This window comes from Vulpes lagopus, chromosome 21 (assembly GCF_018345385.1).
Source record: "Vulpes lagopus strain Blue_001 chromosome 21, ASM1834538v1, whole genome shotgun sequence".
In the NCBI taxonomy this organism is placed as follows: domain Eukaryota; kingdom Metazoa; phylum Chordata; class Mammalia; order Carnivora; family Canidae; genus Vulpes; species Vulpes lagopus.
In genome coordinates this window covers 45463982-45480125 of record NC_054844.1, presented here as the reverse complement: position 1 = coordinate 45480125, position 16144 = coordinate 45463982, and the positions used below count along the sequence as shown (strand labels likewise).

The window sequence follows — 16144 nt, the reverse complement described above, 5'->3', positions numbered from 1 at the left end:
CTTTCCAAAACAAATATTAAATGCTTAAATTGAAATATTATTTTACAGTGTTATGAAATAATGAATTTTTACTGCAAATGTAATTTTGGTGAGAAAAGTATCATATATGTTGGAGGCCATGGTATTAGAGGCTTTCAAAAAGTATTTCTGCTCATATTTCACACTCACACTAATATTTCAAAAATACATTTCCTTTTTTTAAAGTGCTAGCAGTTTATAAATAAGCATTCATAATATTATCTTAAGTAATCCACTGATTACATAACTATTGATTTGTACCATTTTTAATGAGGGGCGAGTATTCCGAGTTGAGAGGAATATACAATATGAATGAGGCACAAGGTTATATATTCACCATGTTACCAGAGTCCACAATCTAATGGGCTATGGCTTTAGCAAACAAATAAATGACTGAATGGATGAACAAGCAGTTGGCTCTGGCAATATTAAAAATAAACCATTTTTAGTACCATCTCTTTCTCTCCAGATTCCTAAGGTATCATTCTCACTGCTATGTGCCTTGTTAGGTTCCATTTTCCAGAAGATATGGATCCACAACAGTATTTATGTCTCCTGTGGTTTCACTGGCATTCCACGTCTACAGTCTTTAATATCGAACAATAGGATGAAACCAACAACAATTTACTTGGACAAGTTTCAAAAAGGACCAATGTTCTTATAACTCTATTATTTAATAAAGGAAGAGAAAAAGGAAAAATCATCAAAACATCAGAACAATTGTCCAAAGGATCTTAGATATAGGCATAGCTAGCTATACACACACATATGTATATGCATCTGCTATGTATAGAAATATTATAAGTATCTATTTATTTAGGATTTCATTTATTTACTTGAGACTGGGGAGATGGGCAGAGAGAGAGGGAGAAGCAGACTCCCCACTCACCAACGAGCCCAATGCAGGGCTTGATCCCAGGACCCCAGGACTATGACCAGAACCAAAGGAAGGAGACGCTTAACCAACCGAGCCACACAGGCACCCTATACATATTTGTAGTTAAGTATATGCATATAACATATATGAATCCATAGACACACATATTTGTGCTTGTGTGTTTAGAGCCCCAAACATTTTAGAACTTGAATTAAATCTTTATATAATATTTGAGAGCAGTATCTGTACTTGCACACATGTGTTTCTGTCAGAGTACAGCATACTTTATTGGTGGTACAAATCACAATAGGGCTCCCTGAGCCCCACTCCATCTTCAAGGGGTCTGGATATAAACCGTTCAGAGATCAGGAGATTCTCAATGTGTTAGGGGATGAGTTGGGGCAAGGACCCTCCAGCAGCTGAGGGCCTCTCACGTATTCTTATGCTATCAGTGGGGCTGGTGGTCCAGGGGGTTCTTACTCATTGGAGGTCACGTGGGTCATAATGTCCAATATCCTGTTGCTGTAACCAATTCATTATGGCACCAGGAAATGAGCTGGTTAAAGTCACCATTGAGGGCAGTGCAGCCCCAGCATCAGAGGTAGAAGAGTGTGTGTCACTGTTAAAGTCACAGAAGATAACCTGGTTCTCAGTGCAGCCTAGGATGTCCTTGAGGGTGCTCTGTGTTGCCTACTTCACCACTTTCTTGATGCCATAATTTTTGGCAGCTTTCTCCAGGCAGCAAGATAGATGCATCACTGACCCACTGAGGGTGGGGACATGGAAGACCATGCCAGAGAACTTCCCATTTGGCTAGGGATGACCCTGCCCACAGCTTTGACAGTGCCAGTAGAAGCAGGGATGATGTTTTGGGCAGCTCCTCAGCTACCACACCATGTCCTCCCAGGAGGGCCAGCTATGGTTTCTGGGTGACAATGATGACAAGGACTGTGGTCATGAGTCCCTTCATGCTGCCAAAGTGGTCATGAATGACCTTACCCAGAGGAGCCAAGTAATTGGAGGTATTTCTGACAATCTGGAGGCAATTGTCAGACTTCTCATGGTTCACACTCCTCACAAACATGGAGGCATCAGAAGAATGATGGGTGGAGATGATGACTCTCTTGGTGCCATGTTTCACATGAGCCCCAGCTTTCTCCATGGTTGTGAAGTGAATTCAGGAGCAGTACCACCCCATTTGATGTGGCGGGCTAGATGGAGATGGGCTTTCCATGATAACAGTTTTCTTATTCCCAGGCTTGACTGTGCCATTGCTGTTTCTATGGGTGGAATCATACTGGGACATGTAGATCATGTGGTTGAGGTCAATGAAGGTGTCATTGATGGCAACAATATCCACTTGGCCATAGTTCAAAGTAGCCCTGGTGACCAGGTGCCCAATTATGTCTTAGTCGGGTTACTCCAAACCATGTCTCTGAGACCTGGCACCACACAAGAAGATGTGGCTTTCTGTCAGATAAAGAGGAACAGAGACACAGTGCATGCACGTACTTTTGAAATAAATTAGGAATTTTAGTACAAGGGATGTTTCACTTCTAAATAAGGAGAGGAACTACTCATCTGTATATTCAATAAGTCAGACATTGGCATGACCATAGTAACCACATAAATACCTTCCTCACCCCCTTGCTGAAGTCTAATATTAAAAATTACCATTCTCAATTTCAGAAATAACTCCTAAAAGTCTTTCCAAGCATCGCCTGCATTGTCATCCAGTAACAAGTAGTCATAGAAGGCTTTTAGCATAGAGTAAAATAACTGCATGTGAGTAAAACCATTTGAAAATTATCTTTCTCTAATTGACTTATTTCACTCCTCATAATACCCTCCAGTTCCATCCATGTCGAAGTAAATGGTAGGTATTCATCCTTTCTGATGGCTGAGGATTATTCCATTGTATGTATATATACATATATATTACGTTATATATATATAACACCAAATATTCCTTATCTTTTCCTCTGTTGAAGGACACCATAGCTCCTTCCACTGTTGGGCTAGTAATGAGGGCATATGATGAGATGAGCACTGGGAGTTATACTACATGCTGGCAAATTGAATTTAATAAAAAAAATAAAATTAAAAAAAAGAAAAATTCCTCTAGTTGCATCTATCTATCTATCTATCTATCTATCTATCTATCTATCTATCTATCATCTCTCTATCTAATGCATAAGCTCTATTCTGAATTTGGGGCTTGAACTCACAACCCCCAAACTACAAGTTGCATGCCTACTGACTTAGCCAGCCAGGAGCCCCTCATTATTTAAATAAACTTTTTCTTTAATGATAGTTCTATATTTACAGAAAAAAACAACAAAGAGAGTACAGAGCACTACTACATATCCGTTGTCAAGCTTCCTACATTGTTAGCACCCTGGATCCCTATGGAATATTTGCCACAACCAAGGAAGCGAGGATGGGATATTGCCACTAACTAAACTCCACACTTAATTCAGATTTCACAGACATTTTTTCCCCTAATGTCCTTCTGCTCTTCCAGGATTCTATCCAGGATACGGCATTAATTCTCATCTCTCCCAGGCATCTCTTGACTCAGACAATTTCCTCACAATGGTCTTGTTTGGATGACCTTATGTTTTGAGGAGCCCTGATCAAGTATTTGACAGAATGTCCTTCCATTTGGCTTCCTTTGATGCTTTTATCCCCCTAAACTGAGTGGATTGAAAGACTAGAGAAGCAGCTGTATAATTGGGTAGAAACCAAGGAAACTCAAGGGATGAAGTTCTTAAACAGACTGTGGGTTCTGAGAAGAAAAAACACAGAGAAAATGTGGCCTTTTGTCACCTCATACCGGCAAATTCATACTATCAACAGGATGCAACAGGATGACATAAACTGTGGTCATTGGGCCCAGGTAGTGTTTTCCAGGTTCCTTCATTATCAAAGTATCTTCACAGTTTCCATAACCCTCTACCAGCACGTCACCTAGGGCATCTCAGACTCGGGCAGCTAAGCCCACTCTCTTGAGGTTGGAAGGTATCTACATAGGTTATTGGGAATTCTCCTGTACAGAAAATTTGTCTCCTCCAATTTCTTTATTTCTCAAATTATTATGTATCGTGGACTGGATATGTATCTTACACTTTGAGTTATCATACAATACCATGTATTGTATTTTATGCTCAAATGTTTCCACCTTGGGTCATTGGACCTCTTTCAATTTGATGCCTGTGTCCTTTCAAAATGCCCCATGTTTTTCTTTATGTTTTAAGGACTCCCCTACTGTCTGGCACTGGAAGATTCTTCAGGATCATCTTGAATGTCCCCTGCGCAACCCTAGCATCAGCCATTTGTGCAATCAACCTGCTTCCTTTGGCTGGAGAATGTGATCAGAAACCAGAATCACGTTGCTAGGTGTACTGGTTGCTACTGAGGTGTCATTGCCTCTAGACTCTCAACAAACAGCCCCCACACACGTGTGTTTACATAAAATCTGTCATTATCTCTGCATCTGCACCTCTGCATCAATGCTAATCTAAAGATGACTTCATACCAATGTCCCCAACTCTAATCCTATATCACACGATTCATCCTCGCCGTCTCCTTTGCTGATCTGTAACCTCCTATTTCAACAGTGAGAAATGTGACGGTGGCCACCACTGGCCATGCATCTTCTTGTTCCCCGTGGGACGTACCCACTCAAGCTTCATGACTGTAACCCTATCTCTCGCTGAGAAACGACATTACCAACCAGAGTGCAGTGTCTATGCGCTGTTCCTTGTGTATTTATTTTTCTATTTTCCAGCCAGAGAGCTGTTTTTTAAAGTTACTTAGATCAGCAGCTTTCTCCTCATTCTCTTCATTAAAATTATGTCATATATTTGTAATGCAGTGTGATTCTGTGACCACAGCCTCCATTTCTTCCACGGATCCCCTGACTTCTTAAGTTTAAAAAATTTCTGCGTGCAAGTATTCATTATTTGTGTCTTGAAGGTCTACAGGCTCCGACAGATGCATAGTGCCAAGGATCCACCACAGTAATACTGTTACGATTAGTTCCACCACCAAATATCCCTTGGATTTCACGTGAACACAAGTTTTCAAATCAGCTAGCTACATACCAAGGAGCACAAATTCTGGTTTACCAAATTTGTCTATTTTTAATTAATAAGGAGCTGCCGCACTGTCTGCTGTATTCTTTTCCACCCTCATTAGTGATAAATGAGAGTTCCTATTGCTCTACACCTCGCCAATACTGAGTATTATCAAGTTTTGGATTGAAGCTCTTATAGGTGTACCGTCCATTTTGAACTTTCCATTTTTTTGTGGTATATTATATATGAATAATCTCTCCTCTCTCCTTCACTTGTCTCCATGTCCAGGGCTCCCTACCTCCACAAGATTGTGTTCCACTTCTCTCCAAAATCATATCTCTGCACCTCTTACCTTACACAATGTGGCCTCTTCTCTCCCTCGAGTTGTGCAACTTTTCCGCGAGCTTTCAGATCAAGTGCTAGGGTATTCAGAATGACCTGATTTTACCTAGCTGTGCAGGGGGGTGAGGCAAGCCTAGACTCCTCCTCCTCCTCCTCCTCCTCCTCCTCCTCCTCCTCCTCCTCCTCCGTCTTAGCTCATTCCTTCCTGTCACTAATGGTGACAACTTTTAATCAGCTCCATTTCTAGTTATCAAATCTCTGTAATAACTTTGCTTTCCTTATAAAAGATAATACTTCTAATCTAATACTTGAGATAATCCTCACATTCATCCTGTTTTTCTTTCTTTTCATGGCTACAGTGATCATTTGAATTTAGATCCTATCATCTCAATGAATATAAATTTTTAAATCCTGTATGATTATCTTCTCAGCGTTCATATTTTCAAGTTTCCAGATTTCTGTTTTCTACAACACTATTTTAATCATGTCATTCTTTTCTTAAGAGAAAATATTGTACTTATTTATTGTGAGACTCCGAGGCTCCTTCCACAGTTTGGCTATTGTGGACATTGCTGCTATAAACATCGGGGTGCAGGGATCCCGGCGTTTCACTGCATCTGTATCTTTGGGGTAAATCCCCAGCAGTGCAATTGCTGGGTTGTAGGGCAGATCTATTTTTACCCTTTGAGGAACCTCCACACAGTTTTCCAGAGTGGCTGCACCAGTTCACATCCCCATCAACAGTGCAAAGGGTTCCCCTTTCTCCACATCCTCTCCAGCATTTGTTGTCTCCAGTCTTGTTAATTTTCTCCATTCTCACAGGTGGGATCTCATTGTGGTTTTGATTTGTATTTCCCTGATGGCAAGTGATGCAGAGCATTTCCTCATGTGCTTGTTGGCCATGTCTGTGTCTTCCTCAGTGAAATCTCTGTTCATGTCTTTTGCCAATTTCATGATTGGATTGTTTGTTTCTTTGCTATTGAGTTTAATAAGTTCTTTATAGATCCTGGATACTAGCCCTTTATCTGATACGTCATTTGCAAATATCTTCTCCCATTCTGTAGGTTGTCTTTGAGTTCTGTTGACTGTATCCTTTGCTGTGCAGAAGCTTCTTATCTTGGTGAAGTCCCAATAGTTCATTTTTGCTTTTGTTTTCTTGCCTTCATGGATGTATCTTGCAAGAAGTTGCTGTGGCCAAGTTCAAAAAGGGTGTTGCCTGTGCTCTCCTCTAGGATTTTGATGGAATCTTGTCTCACATTTAGATCTTTCATCCATTTTGAGTTTATCTTTGCTCAAGATAAAATGAAGATAAAATGAAGAGTTTATCTTATCTTATCTGTAGGTGTAAGAGAATGGTCCAGTTTGATTCTTCTGCATGTGGATGTCCAATTTTCCCAAAACCATTGATTGAAGAGATTGTCTTTTCTCCAGGGGATAGTCTTTCCTGCTCTGTCAAATAGACACCATAGAGTTGAGGGTGCATTTCTGGATTCTCTCTTCTCTTCCATTGATTTCTGTGTCTGTTTTTGTGCCAGCACCACACAGCTTGATTACCACAGCTTTGTAGTACAACCAGAAATCTGGCATTGTGATGCCCCCAGCTCTGGTTTTCTTTTTCAATATTCCCCCTGGCTATTCGGGGTCTTTTCTGATTCCACACAAATCTTAAGATGATTTGTTCCAACTCTCTGAAGAATGTCCATGGTCTTTTGATAGGGATTGCATTAAATGTGTAAATTGCCCTGGCTCACATTGACATTTTCCCCAATATTAATTCTTCCAATCCATGAGCATGGACTGTTATTCCATCTCTTTGTGCCTTCCTCAATTGCTTTCAGAAGTGTTCTGTAGTTTTTACTGTATAGATCCTTTCCCTCTTTCGTTAGGTTTATTCCTAGGTATCTTATGCTTTTGGGTGCAGTTGTCAATGGGATTGACTCCTTAATTTCTCTTTCTTCAGTCTTTTGTTAGTGTATAGAAATGCCATTGATTTCTGGGCATTGATTTTGTATCCTGCAATGCTACCAAATTGCTGTATGAGTTCTAGCAATCTTGGGGTGGAGGCTTTTGGGTTTTCTATGTAGAGTATCATGTCATCGGTGAAGAGGGAGAGTTTGACTTCTTCTTTGCCAATTTGAATGCCTTTAATGTCTTCTTCTTGTCTGATTGCTGAGGTGAGGACTTCCAGTGCTATGTTGAATAGCAGTGGTGAGAGTGGCCATCCCTGTATTGTTCCTGATCTTAGGGGAAAGGCTCCCAGTGCTTCCCCATTGTGAATGATATTTGCTGTGGGCTTTTCGTAGATGGCTTTTAAGATGTTGAGCAATGTTCCCTCTATTCCTACATTCTGAAGAGTTTTGATCAGGAATGGAGGCTGTATTTGTCAAATGCTTTCTCTGCATCTCTTAAGAGGATCCTATGGTTCTTGTTTTTTCTCTTGCTGATATGATGAATCCCATGGATTGCTTTACGAGTGTTGAACCAGCCTTGTATCCCGGGGATAAATCCCCCTTGGTCATGGTGAATAATCTTGTTAATGTATTGTTGGATCCTTTTGGCTAGTATCTTGTTGAGAGTTTTTGCATCCATGTTCATCACGGATATTGGTCCATAATTCTCCTTTTTTGTGGGGTCTTTGTCTGGTTTTAGAATAAAGGTGATGTTGGCCTCATAGAACGAGTTTGGAAGTATTCCATCTCTTTCTATCTTCCCGAACAGTTTGAGTAGTATAGGTATGGTTCTTCTTTAAACGTTTGATAGAATTTCCCTGGGAAGCCATCTGGCCCTGGACTTTTGTGTCTTGGGAGTTTTTTGATGACTGCTTCAATTTCCTCCCTGGTTATTGGCCTGTGCAAGTCGGGGTATAGGCTGAGGAAGAGAGAACCTCAAGCCGACTCCATGGAGAGCTGAGCATGGAGCCTGACATGGGGCCTTATCCCATAATACTGAGATCATGACCCTAGCCAAAATCAAGAGTTGAATGCCCAACCTGCTGAGCCACCCAGGCATTGCCATGTCATTCTTTTCTAAGAGATTTTGTAAGTTCTCAATTTATATTTAGCAAATTAGGCTTTCTACTACTCTCCAAACTATAACCTCATGAAATTGATGGGCTGCCTCACTCTACATCCATTCACCTTGCTCTTCTAGGGTTAGCACGCTGATGTGAATTATCCTCAATTTTCTCTCCTTGAGTCTAGTTCTCAATCCTACCAACATCTAAGATTCAGTTCATATCTGTCCAAGTTATACCATTGTTTGCTATAGTAGCCAGTTTTGGCACCATTTCTTCACATGCTTTTTCAATATAATTATAGTTATCCTCATATATTGTAGTATCTAAGTATAATTCATTATCTCATGCATATCATTTGACATTCCCAGCTGGATTTTCTGTTGTCTTAAGATGGAATGAATATCTCTGTAAGGCCCTATAGCATTTATTCCAATTAGGGTGCATTATGGATGCTCATTCATTGTTTATTGATTGAATGAATTTGTATCTCCTTATTCTAAAATAATATCGAGTAACTTGCAACAAAAGTAGTGAAAGACATTTTGACAAAAGTAGTATCAAACAATTTTCTAAGTATTTTTACACAGATTGCATTATTTGTTTCTCAAATCAATTTTACCAACTGAATATTTGTTTTTCACATCTATTAAATCATTTCCTGACATTTAAAATCATTCTGAATGTTGAAGAAGCTCCTTTATATGTGCTCCATTAATTACAGCTTTGAAATGACATAACATCAGAATGTTGGGAGTTTTTATTCATTTGACTTGTTCTTCCATCTTAGTTTATATCTTTCTGTAACTTTCTTGTATTATTAGTCTTTACAATTTTTTCTTATATTCTTCTTTCCTTTTACTTTTTAGTATTGTTTTCATGATTACATTGTTCTTTGTTGCATGGCTGAATATTTATTTTTTGAGAAACACCGTGTGTGTGTGTGTGTGTGTGTGTTAAGAACCGAAATTGCCAAGTGGTCTTTCATACTTTGTTCCAGATTCATGATTTTTCAGAACTTGGTTTTCCTTTTATTCTCTTTTACTTGTTTCTTTCTTTTTAAATTTTCTTTTCCCTTTTTCTCCTTTCTTTTCTCTCCTTCTTTCCTTTGACCTTTCCTTTTTACTTTTGCATGTGCTGGATGATAGTTATTTTTCAGATATTTTCTTTTTTTCTTCCAGTGTTTTTATATTTTCCCCTTAAATGATTTCTTTCTCGCTCTAATATTCCTAATTATTTCTTGTCTAGATGTACCAAATAAACCAAAGTTTATTTATCCATACATCTACTGAAGGGATCTTATTTTTTGTTTGATTGATTTAACCTTGCAAACCCTGATTTGCCTTCAACCTATTGTATGCATTGCAACTAGAGGAATTTACCTTTTTTTAAATTTTATTTTTTTATTAAATTCAATTTGCCAACATGTAGTATAACTCCCAGTGCTCATCTCATCATATGCCCTCATTACTAGCCCAACAGTGGAAGGAGCTATGGTGTCCTTCGACAGAGGAAAAGATAAGGAATATTTGGTGTTATATATATAACGTAATATATATGTATATATACATACAATGGAATAATCCTCAGCCATCAGAAAGGATGAATACCTACCATTTACTTCGACATGGATGGAACTGGAGGGTATTATGAGGAGTGAAATAAGTCAATTAGAGAAAGATAATTTTCAAACAGTTTTACTCACATGCAGTTATTTTACTCTATGCTAAAAGCCTTCTATGACTACTTGTTACTGGATGACAATGCAGGCGATGCTTGGAAAGACTTTTAGGAGTTATTTCTGAAATTGAGAATGGTAATTTTTAATATTAGACTTCAGCAAGGGGGTGAGGAAGGTATTTATGTGGTTACTATGGTCATGCCAATGTCTGACTTATTGAATATACAGATGAGTAGTTCCTCTCCTTATTTAGAAGTGAAACATCCCTTGTACTAAAATTCCTAATTTATTTCAAAAGTACGTGCATGCACTGTGTCTCTGTTCCTCTTTATCTGACAGAAAGCCACATCTTCTTGTGTGGTGCCAGGTCTCAGAGACATGGTTTGGAGTAACCCGACTAAGACATAATTGGGCACCTGGTCACCAGGGCTACTTTGAACTATGGCCAAGGGGATATGTTGCCATCAATGACACCTTCATTGACCTCAACCACATGATCTACATGTCCCAGTATGATTCCACCCATAGAAACAGCAATGGCACAGTCAAGCCTGGGAATAAGAAAACTGTTATCATGGAAAGCCCATCTCCATCTAGCCCGCCACATCAAATGGGGTGGTACTGCTCCTGAATTCACTTCACAACCATGGAGAAAGCTGGGGCTCATGTGAAACATGGCACCAAGAGAGTCATCATCTCCACCCATCATTCTTCTGATGCCTCCATGTTTGTGAGGAGTGTGAACCATGAGAAGTCTGACAATTGCCTCCAGATTGTCAGAAATACCTCCAATTACTTGGCTCCTCTGGGTAAGGTCATTCATGACCACTTTGGCAGCATGAAGGGACTCATGACCACAGTCCTTGTCATCATTGTCACCCAGAAACCATAGCTGGCCCTCCTGGGAGGACATGGTGTGGTAGCTGAGGAGCTGCCCAAAACATCATCCCTGCTTCTACTGGCACTGTCAAAGCTGTGGGCAGGGTCATCCCTAGCCAAATGGGAAGTTCTCTGGCATGGTCTTCCATGTCCCCACCCTCAGTGGGTCAGTGATGCATCTATCTTGCTGCCTGGAGAAAGCTGCCAAAAATTATGACATCAAGAAAGTGGTGAAGTAGGCAACACAGAGCACCCTCAAGGACATCCTAGGCTGCACTGAGAACCAGGTTATCTTCTGTGACTTTAACAGTGACACACACTCTTCTACCTCTGATGCTGGGGCTGCACTGCCCTCAATGGTGACTTTAACCAGCTCATTTCCTGGTGCCATAATGAATTGGTTACAGCAACAGGATATTGGACATTATGGCCCACGTGACCTCCAATGAGTAAGAACCCCCTGGACCACCAGCCCCACTGATAGCATAAGAATACGTGAGAGGCCCTCAGCTGCTGGAGGGTCCTTGCCCCAACTCATCCCCTAACACATTGAGAATCTCCTGATCTCTGAACGGTTTATATCCAGACCCCTTGAAGATGGAGTGGGGCTCAGGGAGCCCTATTGTGATTTGTACCACCAATAAAGTATGCTGTACTCTGACAGAAACACATGTGTGCAAGTACAGATACTGCTCTCAAATATTATATAAAGATTTAATTCAAGTTCTAAAATGTTTGGGGCTCTAAACACACAAGCACAAATATGTGTGTCTATGGATTCATATATGTTATATGCATATACTTAACTACAAATATGTATAGGGTGCCTGTGTGGCTCGGTTGGTTAAGCGTCTCCCTCCTTTGGTTCTGGTCATAGTCCTGGGGTCCTGGGATCAAGCCCTGCATTGGGCTCCTTGGTGAGTGGGGAGTCTGCTTCTCCCTCTCTCTCTGCCCATCTCCCCAGTCTCAAGTAAATAAATGAAATCCTAAATAAATAGATACTTATAATATTTCTATACATAGAAGATGCATATACGTATGTGTGTGTATAGCTAGCTATGCCTATATCTAAGATCCTTTGGACAATTGTTCTGATGTTTTGATGATTTTTCCTTTTTCTCTTCCTTTATTAAATAATAGAGTTATAAGAACATTGGTCCTTTTTGAAACTTGTCCAAGTAAATTGTTGTTGGTTTCATCCTATTGTTCGATATTAAAGACTGTAGACGTGGAATGCCAGTGAAACCACAGGAGACATAAATACTGTTGTGGATCCATATCTTCTGGAAAATGGAACCTAACAAGGCACATAGCAGTGAGAATGATACCTTAGGAATCTGGAGAGAAAGAGATGGTACTGAAAATGGTTTATTTTTAATATTGCCAGAGCCAACTGCTTGTTCATCCATTCAGTCATTTATTTGTTTGCTAAAGCCATAGCCCATTAGATTGTGGACTCTGGTAACATGGTGAATATATAACCTTGTGCCTCATTCATATTGTATATTCCTCTCAACTCGGAATACTCGCCCCTCATTAAAAATGGTACAAATCAATAGTTATGTAATCAGTGGATTACTTAAGATAATATTATGAATGCTTATTTATAAACTGCTTAGCACTTTAAGAAAAGGAAATGTATTTTTGAAATATTAGTGTGAGTGTGAAATATGAGCAGAAATACTTTTTGAAAGCCTCTAATACCATGGCCTCCAACATATATGATACTTTTCTCACCAAAATTACATTTGCAGTAAAAATTCATTATTTCATAACACTGTAAAATAATATTTCAATTTAAGCATTTAATATTTGTTTTGGAAAGATTTATAGGGATTTTCACATCTTACTGACAATGTGAATGTTAGAATCAATTTCCTCAGGGAAGTTTTTGTCAATCAAGAGGATCAACTTTCCTTTACCTTCTTATTTTCCCCCTTCTCTATCCTGTCTTCCTGCATCACTATCATATATACCACACATATACTATATATTCATTTAGTTGACACTTGCATATTCTTTTCCACATTCCTGATTTTCTCTTTTGCACTTCTGCTTCCTTGGTATAGCCCCGGAAAATCAAACTTGTATTTTTTTGTTTCTTTACAAATTGCTCCATTAAAGAATTTATAATCCAATAAATTATTTAACTTTCACTTTGAGGTTTTATTGTGTTATATCTCTTTGGAAAAAATGTAACTTATTCCATTAACGTAAAATGATAAGAAACAGGTGAGTGCTCAGACAGTCTTGTCTATGAGCAACCAGAAAAGTCTCCACTTAGAGACTATGGATGGTGAGCTCTTCACTTTAACATCTATATCAGACCATGCAGGAAATTAAGATTAAAAACCAAGTCCACTTACTGTGTAGTAAGACTCCTAACTATTGTCCCAAGACAAACAATTTGGTTTAGTGATTCATTTCTGCTGAGGGGCTCACTGATTACAGGAACCTGACTTGGACGCGTTTTTACCTGCAAGTCATTCTCCTGAGTTAGAGTAGGGAGGTACGACCTGCTGTGAAAGGGACAATGGAAGGATAAAGACAATATGGAGATTTTCTGATAGAGGAAAGCTAATAAGTCATATGTCATCATTTCCTAGATTCTCTCTGAAGGCTACATCTCATTGCATCCTGGAGTCTAAGTTTGTCATATTTCTTCATGTCAGTAGAAAAGACCGGTTTTTAAAAATGGAAATTATCCGACTATAAAAATGAATTTTATCAGGATAGCTTATTTTTCCTTTATACTCCACAGTTTTCCTTTTAACATGATTGACAAAATAGGGAAATCTTCAGCGAAAGACTCTTTCCTTAGTGATAAGGAGAAATTTTAGAGATATTAGGTAAAATACACATTTTTACTAAGTGCATATAAAATATATTTTATATTTGTCTGTGGCTTTAACTAAGCTTCCTGTGGTACAGCAATATGGATTTTTTTGTATGAATATATAAGCTACCTTGCTTTGATATGAGAAACAATAAAGGTTATTGACATCTAAAATTTAGTGACACAGGTGAAGACTGGCCATTTTCTATATAAGTTAAAATAGATAAGACCTGACTTTCGGCTAATAAGAAAAAGAGACATTAATGATATAGAAGAATGTTTAAGTGAAAGACTGAAATGAAGGGTTTCAAGAATTAACGTAGTAAAATCCAAAGATTTCCATTCCGCTCTGTTTTCAAGGGTATGTATACGTTTTTGCATAAAGACATTCATTTATATGAAGAAAAGACCATTCTGTGGACCATGTTCTTGAAGGCTTGCTTCACCTGCTGGTTTCTTAAGGTATATATGAAAGGATTGAGGAGAGGAGTCACTGAGGTAATGATCACAGCTACGCCTTTGTTTAAACTCACCCTTTCCTTTGCAGAAGGCTTGATGTACATGAAGATGCAGCTGCCATAAGAGAGGGAGACCACTATCATGTGGGAGGAACACGTGGAAAAGGCTTTTTTCCTTTGACTCGTGGAAGGAATTCTCAGAATTGTGCGGATGATGTGTGTGTAGGAGAGCATAACTAGGGTTAAGGTGACCATAAGCGTTACCACCGCTAAAACAAATGCCATGAGTTCTAGAAAGTGAGTGTTTGTGCAAGAAAGCTGTGGAATTGGCGAAGAGTCACAGACAAAATGATCGAGTATATTGGAGGCACAGAAATCCAACTTCAGCATCAGAATTACAGGTGGAAAGATGACCAGGAATCCTGCAAGCCACGAGCTAAAGACTAGGAGGATGCAGACTCTGCTGCTCATGATGGTCATGTAATGCAGAGGTTTGCAGATGGCCACGTAGCGATCATAGGACATGGCGGTCAGGAGGTAAAACTCTGTCACCCCCAATAAGATGACGAAAAATACCTGAGCCAGACAATCATTGTAGGAGATGGTTCTGTCTCCCGTCACAACAGTGACAAGGAATCTGGGAATTGTGGCAGACGTGAATGACATTTCTAGGAATGAGAAGTTCCGAAGGAAGAAATACATTGGAGTCTTCAGGTGGGGATCCGTAAGGGTGAGGAAGATAATGACCAGGTTCCCAGTCACACTGCACATGTAGGTGACAAGGAGAAATATGAAAAGTACAACCTGCCACTTTGGGTCATCGGTCAACCCGAGAAGAATAAACTCTGTTACCTTTGTGTGATTTCTCATGATTTTCCTTGTTTCTGATGCTATTCTCTGTTTTAGCTGAAAATAGATGCAAAAAATGAGACAGAAAAGAAACTGGCACACGCACAAATGTGCACACACACATTTCAAAAATCATTGAGGGAAAATGGTTTTGTACTAAAAAGAGACAAAATACTTCTAAATTTATTTATGGTATCATATGTTGGTTCATTGTTTCTATATTTCTTTAATTGTATTTTCACATATCTCTTTAGAATCTATCTTCTGAATATTTCAGGATATTCCTGAAAACATGAAAAAGGAGATTAAAACCTCTGAGACCCAAACCTCCTTTAATAAAACCATGAGCGTGCTCCCAGCATCCCATCATACTCTTTGAAGGTTTTTTTTGTTGTTGCTTTCCTCTTCAGATATTTATTTTTCTCCTTTGGCTAAAAATTTCTTTCTATTTCCCTATTCAAACTTCTGCAATCTACAGAGACCACTCACTTGCGCACCCGGTTAAGTGTCCCTGATAACTGTAGACGGACACAGTTAATCTAATCCATGGCTCTGCCCTAGGACGTTCTAGTGTTAATGACTAATCTGTTCTAATAGTCTCTTCTAAGATTGTTAATATGTTTTTCTTATGTATTTTTTTACTTATCGCTTTACCTATCATGACACTCTCCTATATAAGGCAGTATTTTTATTTTAAGTCCTAATTTTGTTTTTGTAAACTCTTAATGTTCTCAAATAACTCAGGTACTTCTTCGCACATTGCCCTTTCTTCCTTGAGGGATGATAAAAGGGAATAGTTCAACATTCAGGCTACGTTTTGGGAGGCCAAAGGTACTATTATTTTTTCTTTTCTGTTTGGCTCTAAAAAACCCTGGGTGTTGTTCAGGATTTGTTTGTTTGTCCTGTTCAATGTTATTACTTTCCATAAAAGCTTTAGATGTGCTGTCATTTAAGACCATTTTTCCCTTTTTTAAAAAATAATAAATTTATTTTTTATTGGTGTTCAATTTGCCAACATACAGAATAACACCCAGTGCTCATCCCGTCTAGTGCCCCCCTCAGTGCCCGTCACCCATTCACCCCCACCCCCTGCCTTCCTCTCCTTCCACCAC

The 16144-nt window shown here is 39.1% G+C and overlaps 1 protein-coding gene across 1 annotated transcript; it reads right to left on the bottom strand.

The window, feature by feature from the left end:
• Positions 1-14114: 14114 nt before the first annotated feature.
• LOC121480344 (olfactory receptor 6C75-like) lies at positions 14115-15053 on the bottom strand. The gene has a single exon (XM_041736831.1). It carries the CDS (start codon positions 15051-15053, stop codon positions 14115-14117), a length of 939 nt encoding a protein of 312 aa, XP_041592765.1.
• Positions 15054-16144: the final 1091 nt, after the last annotated feature.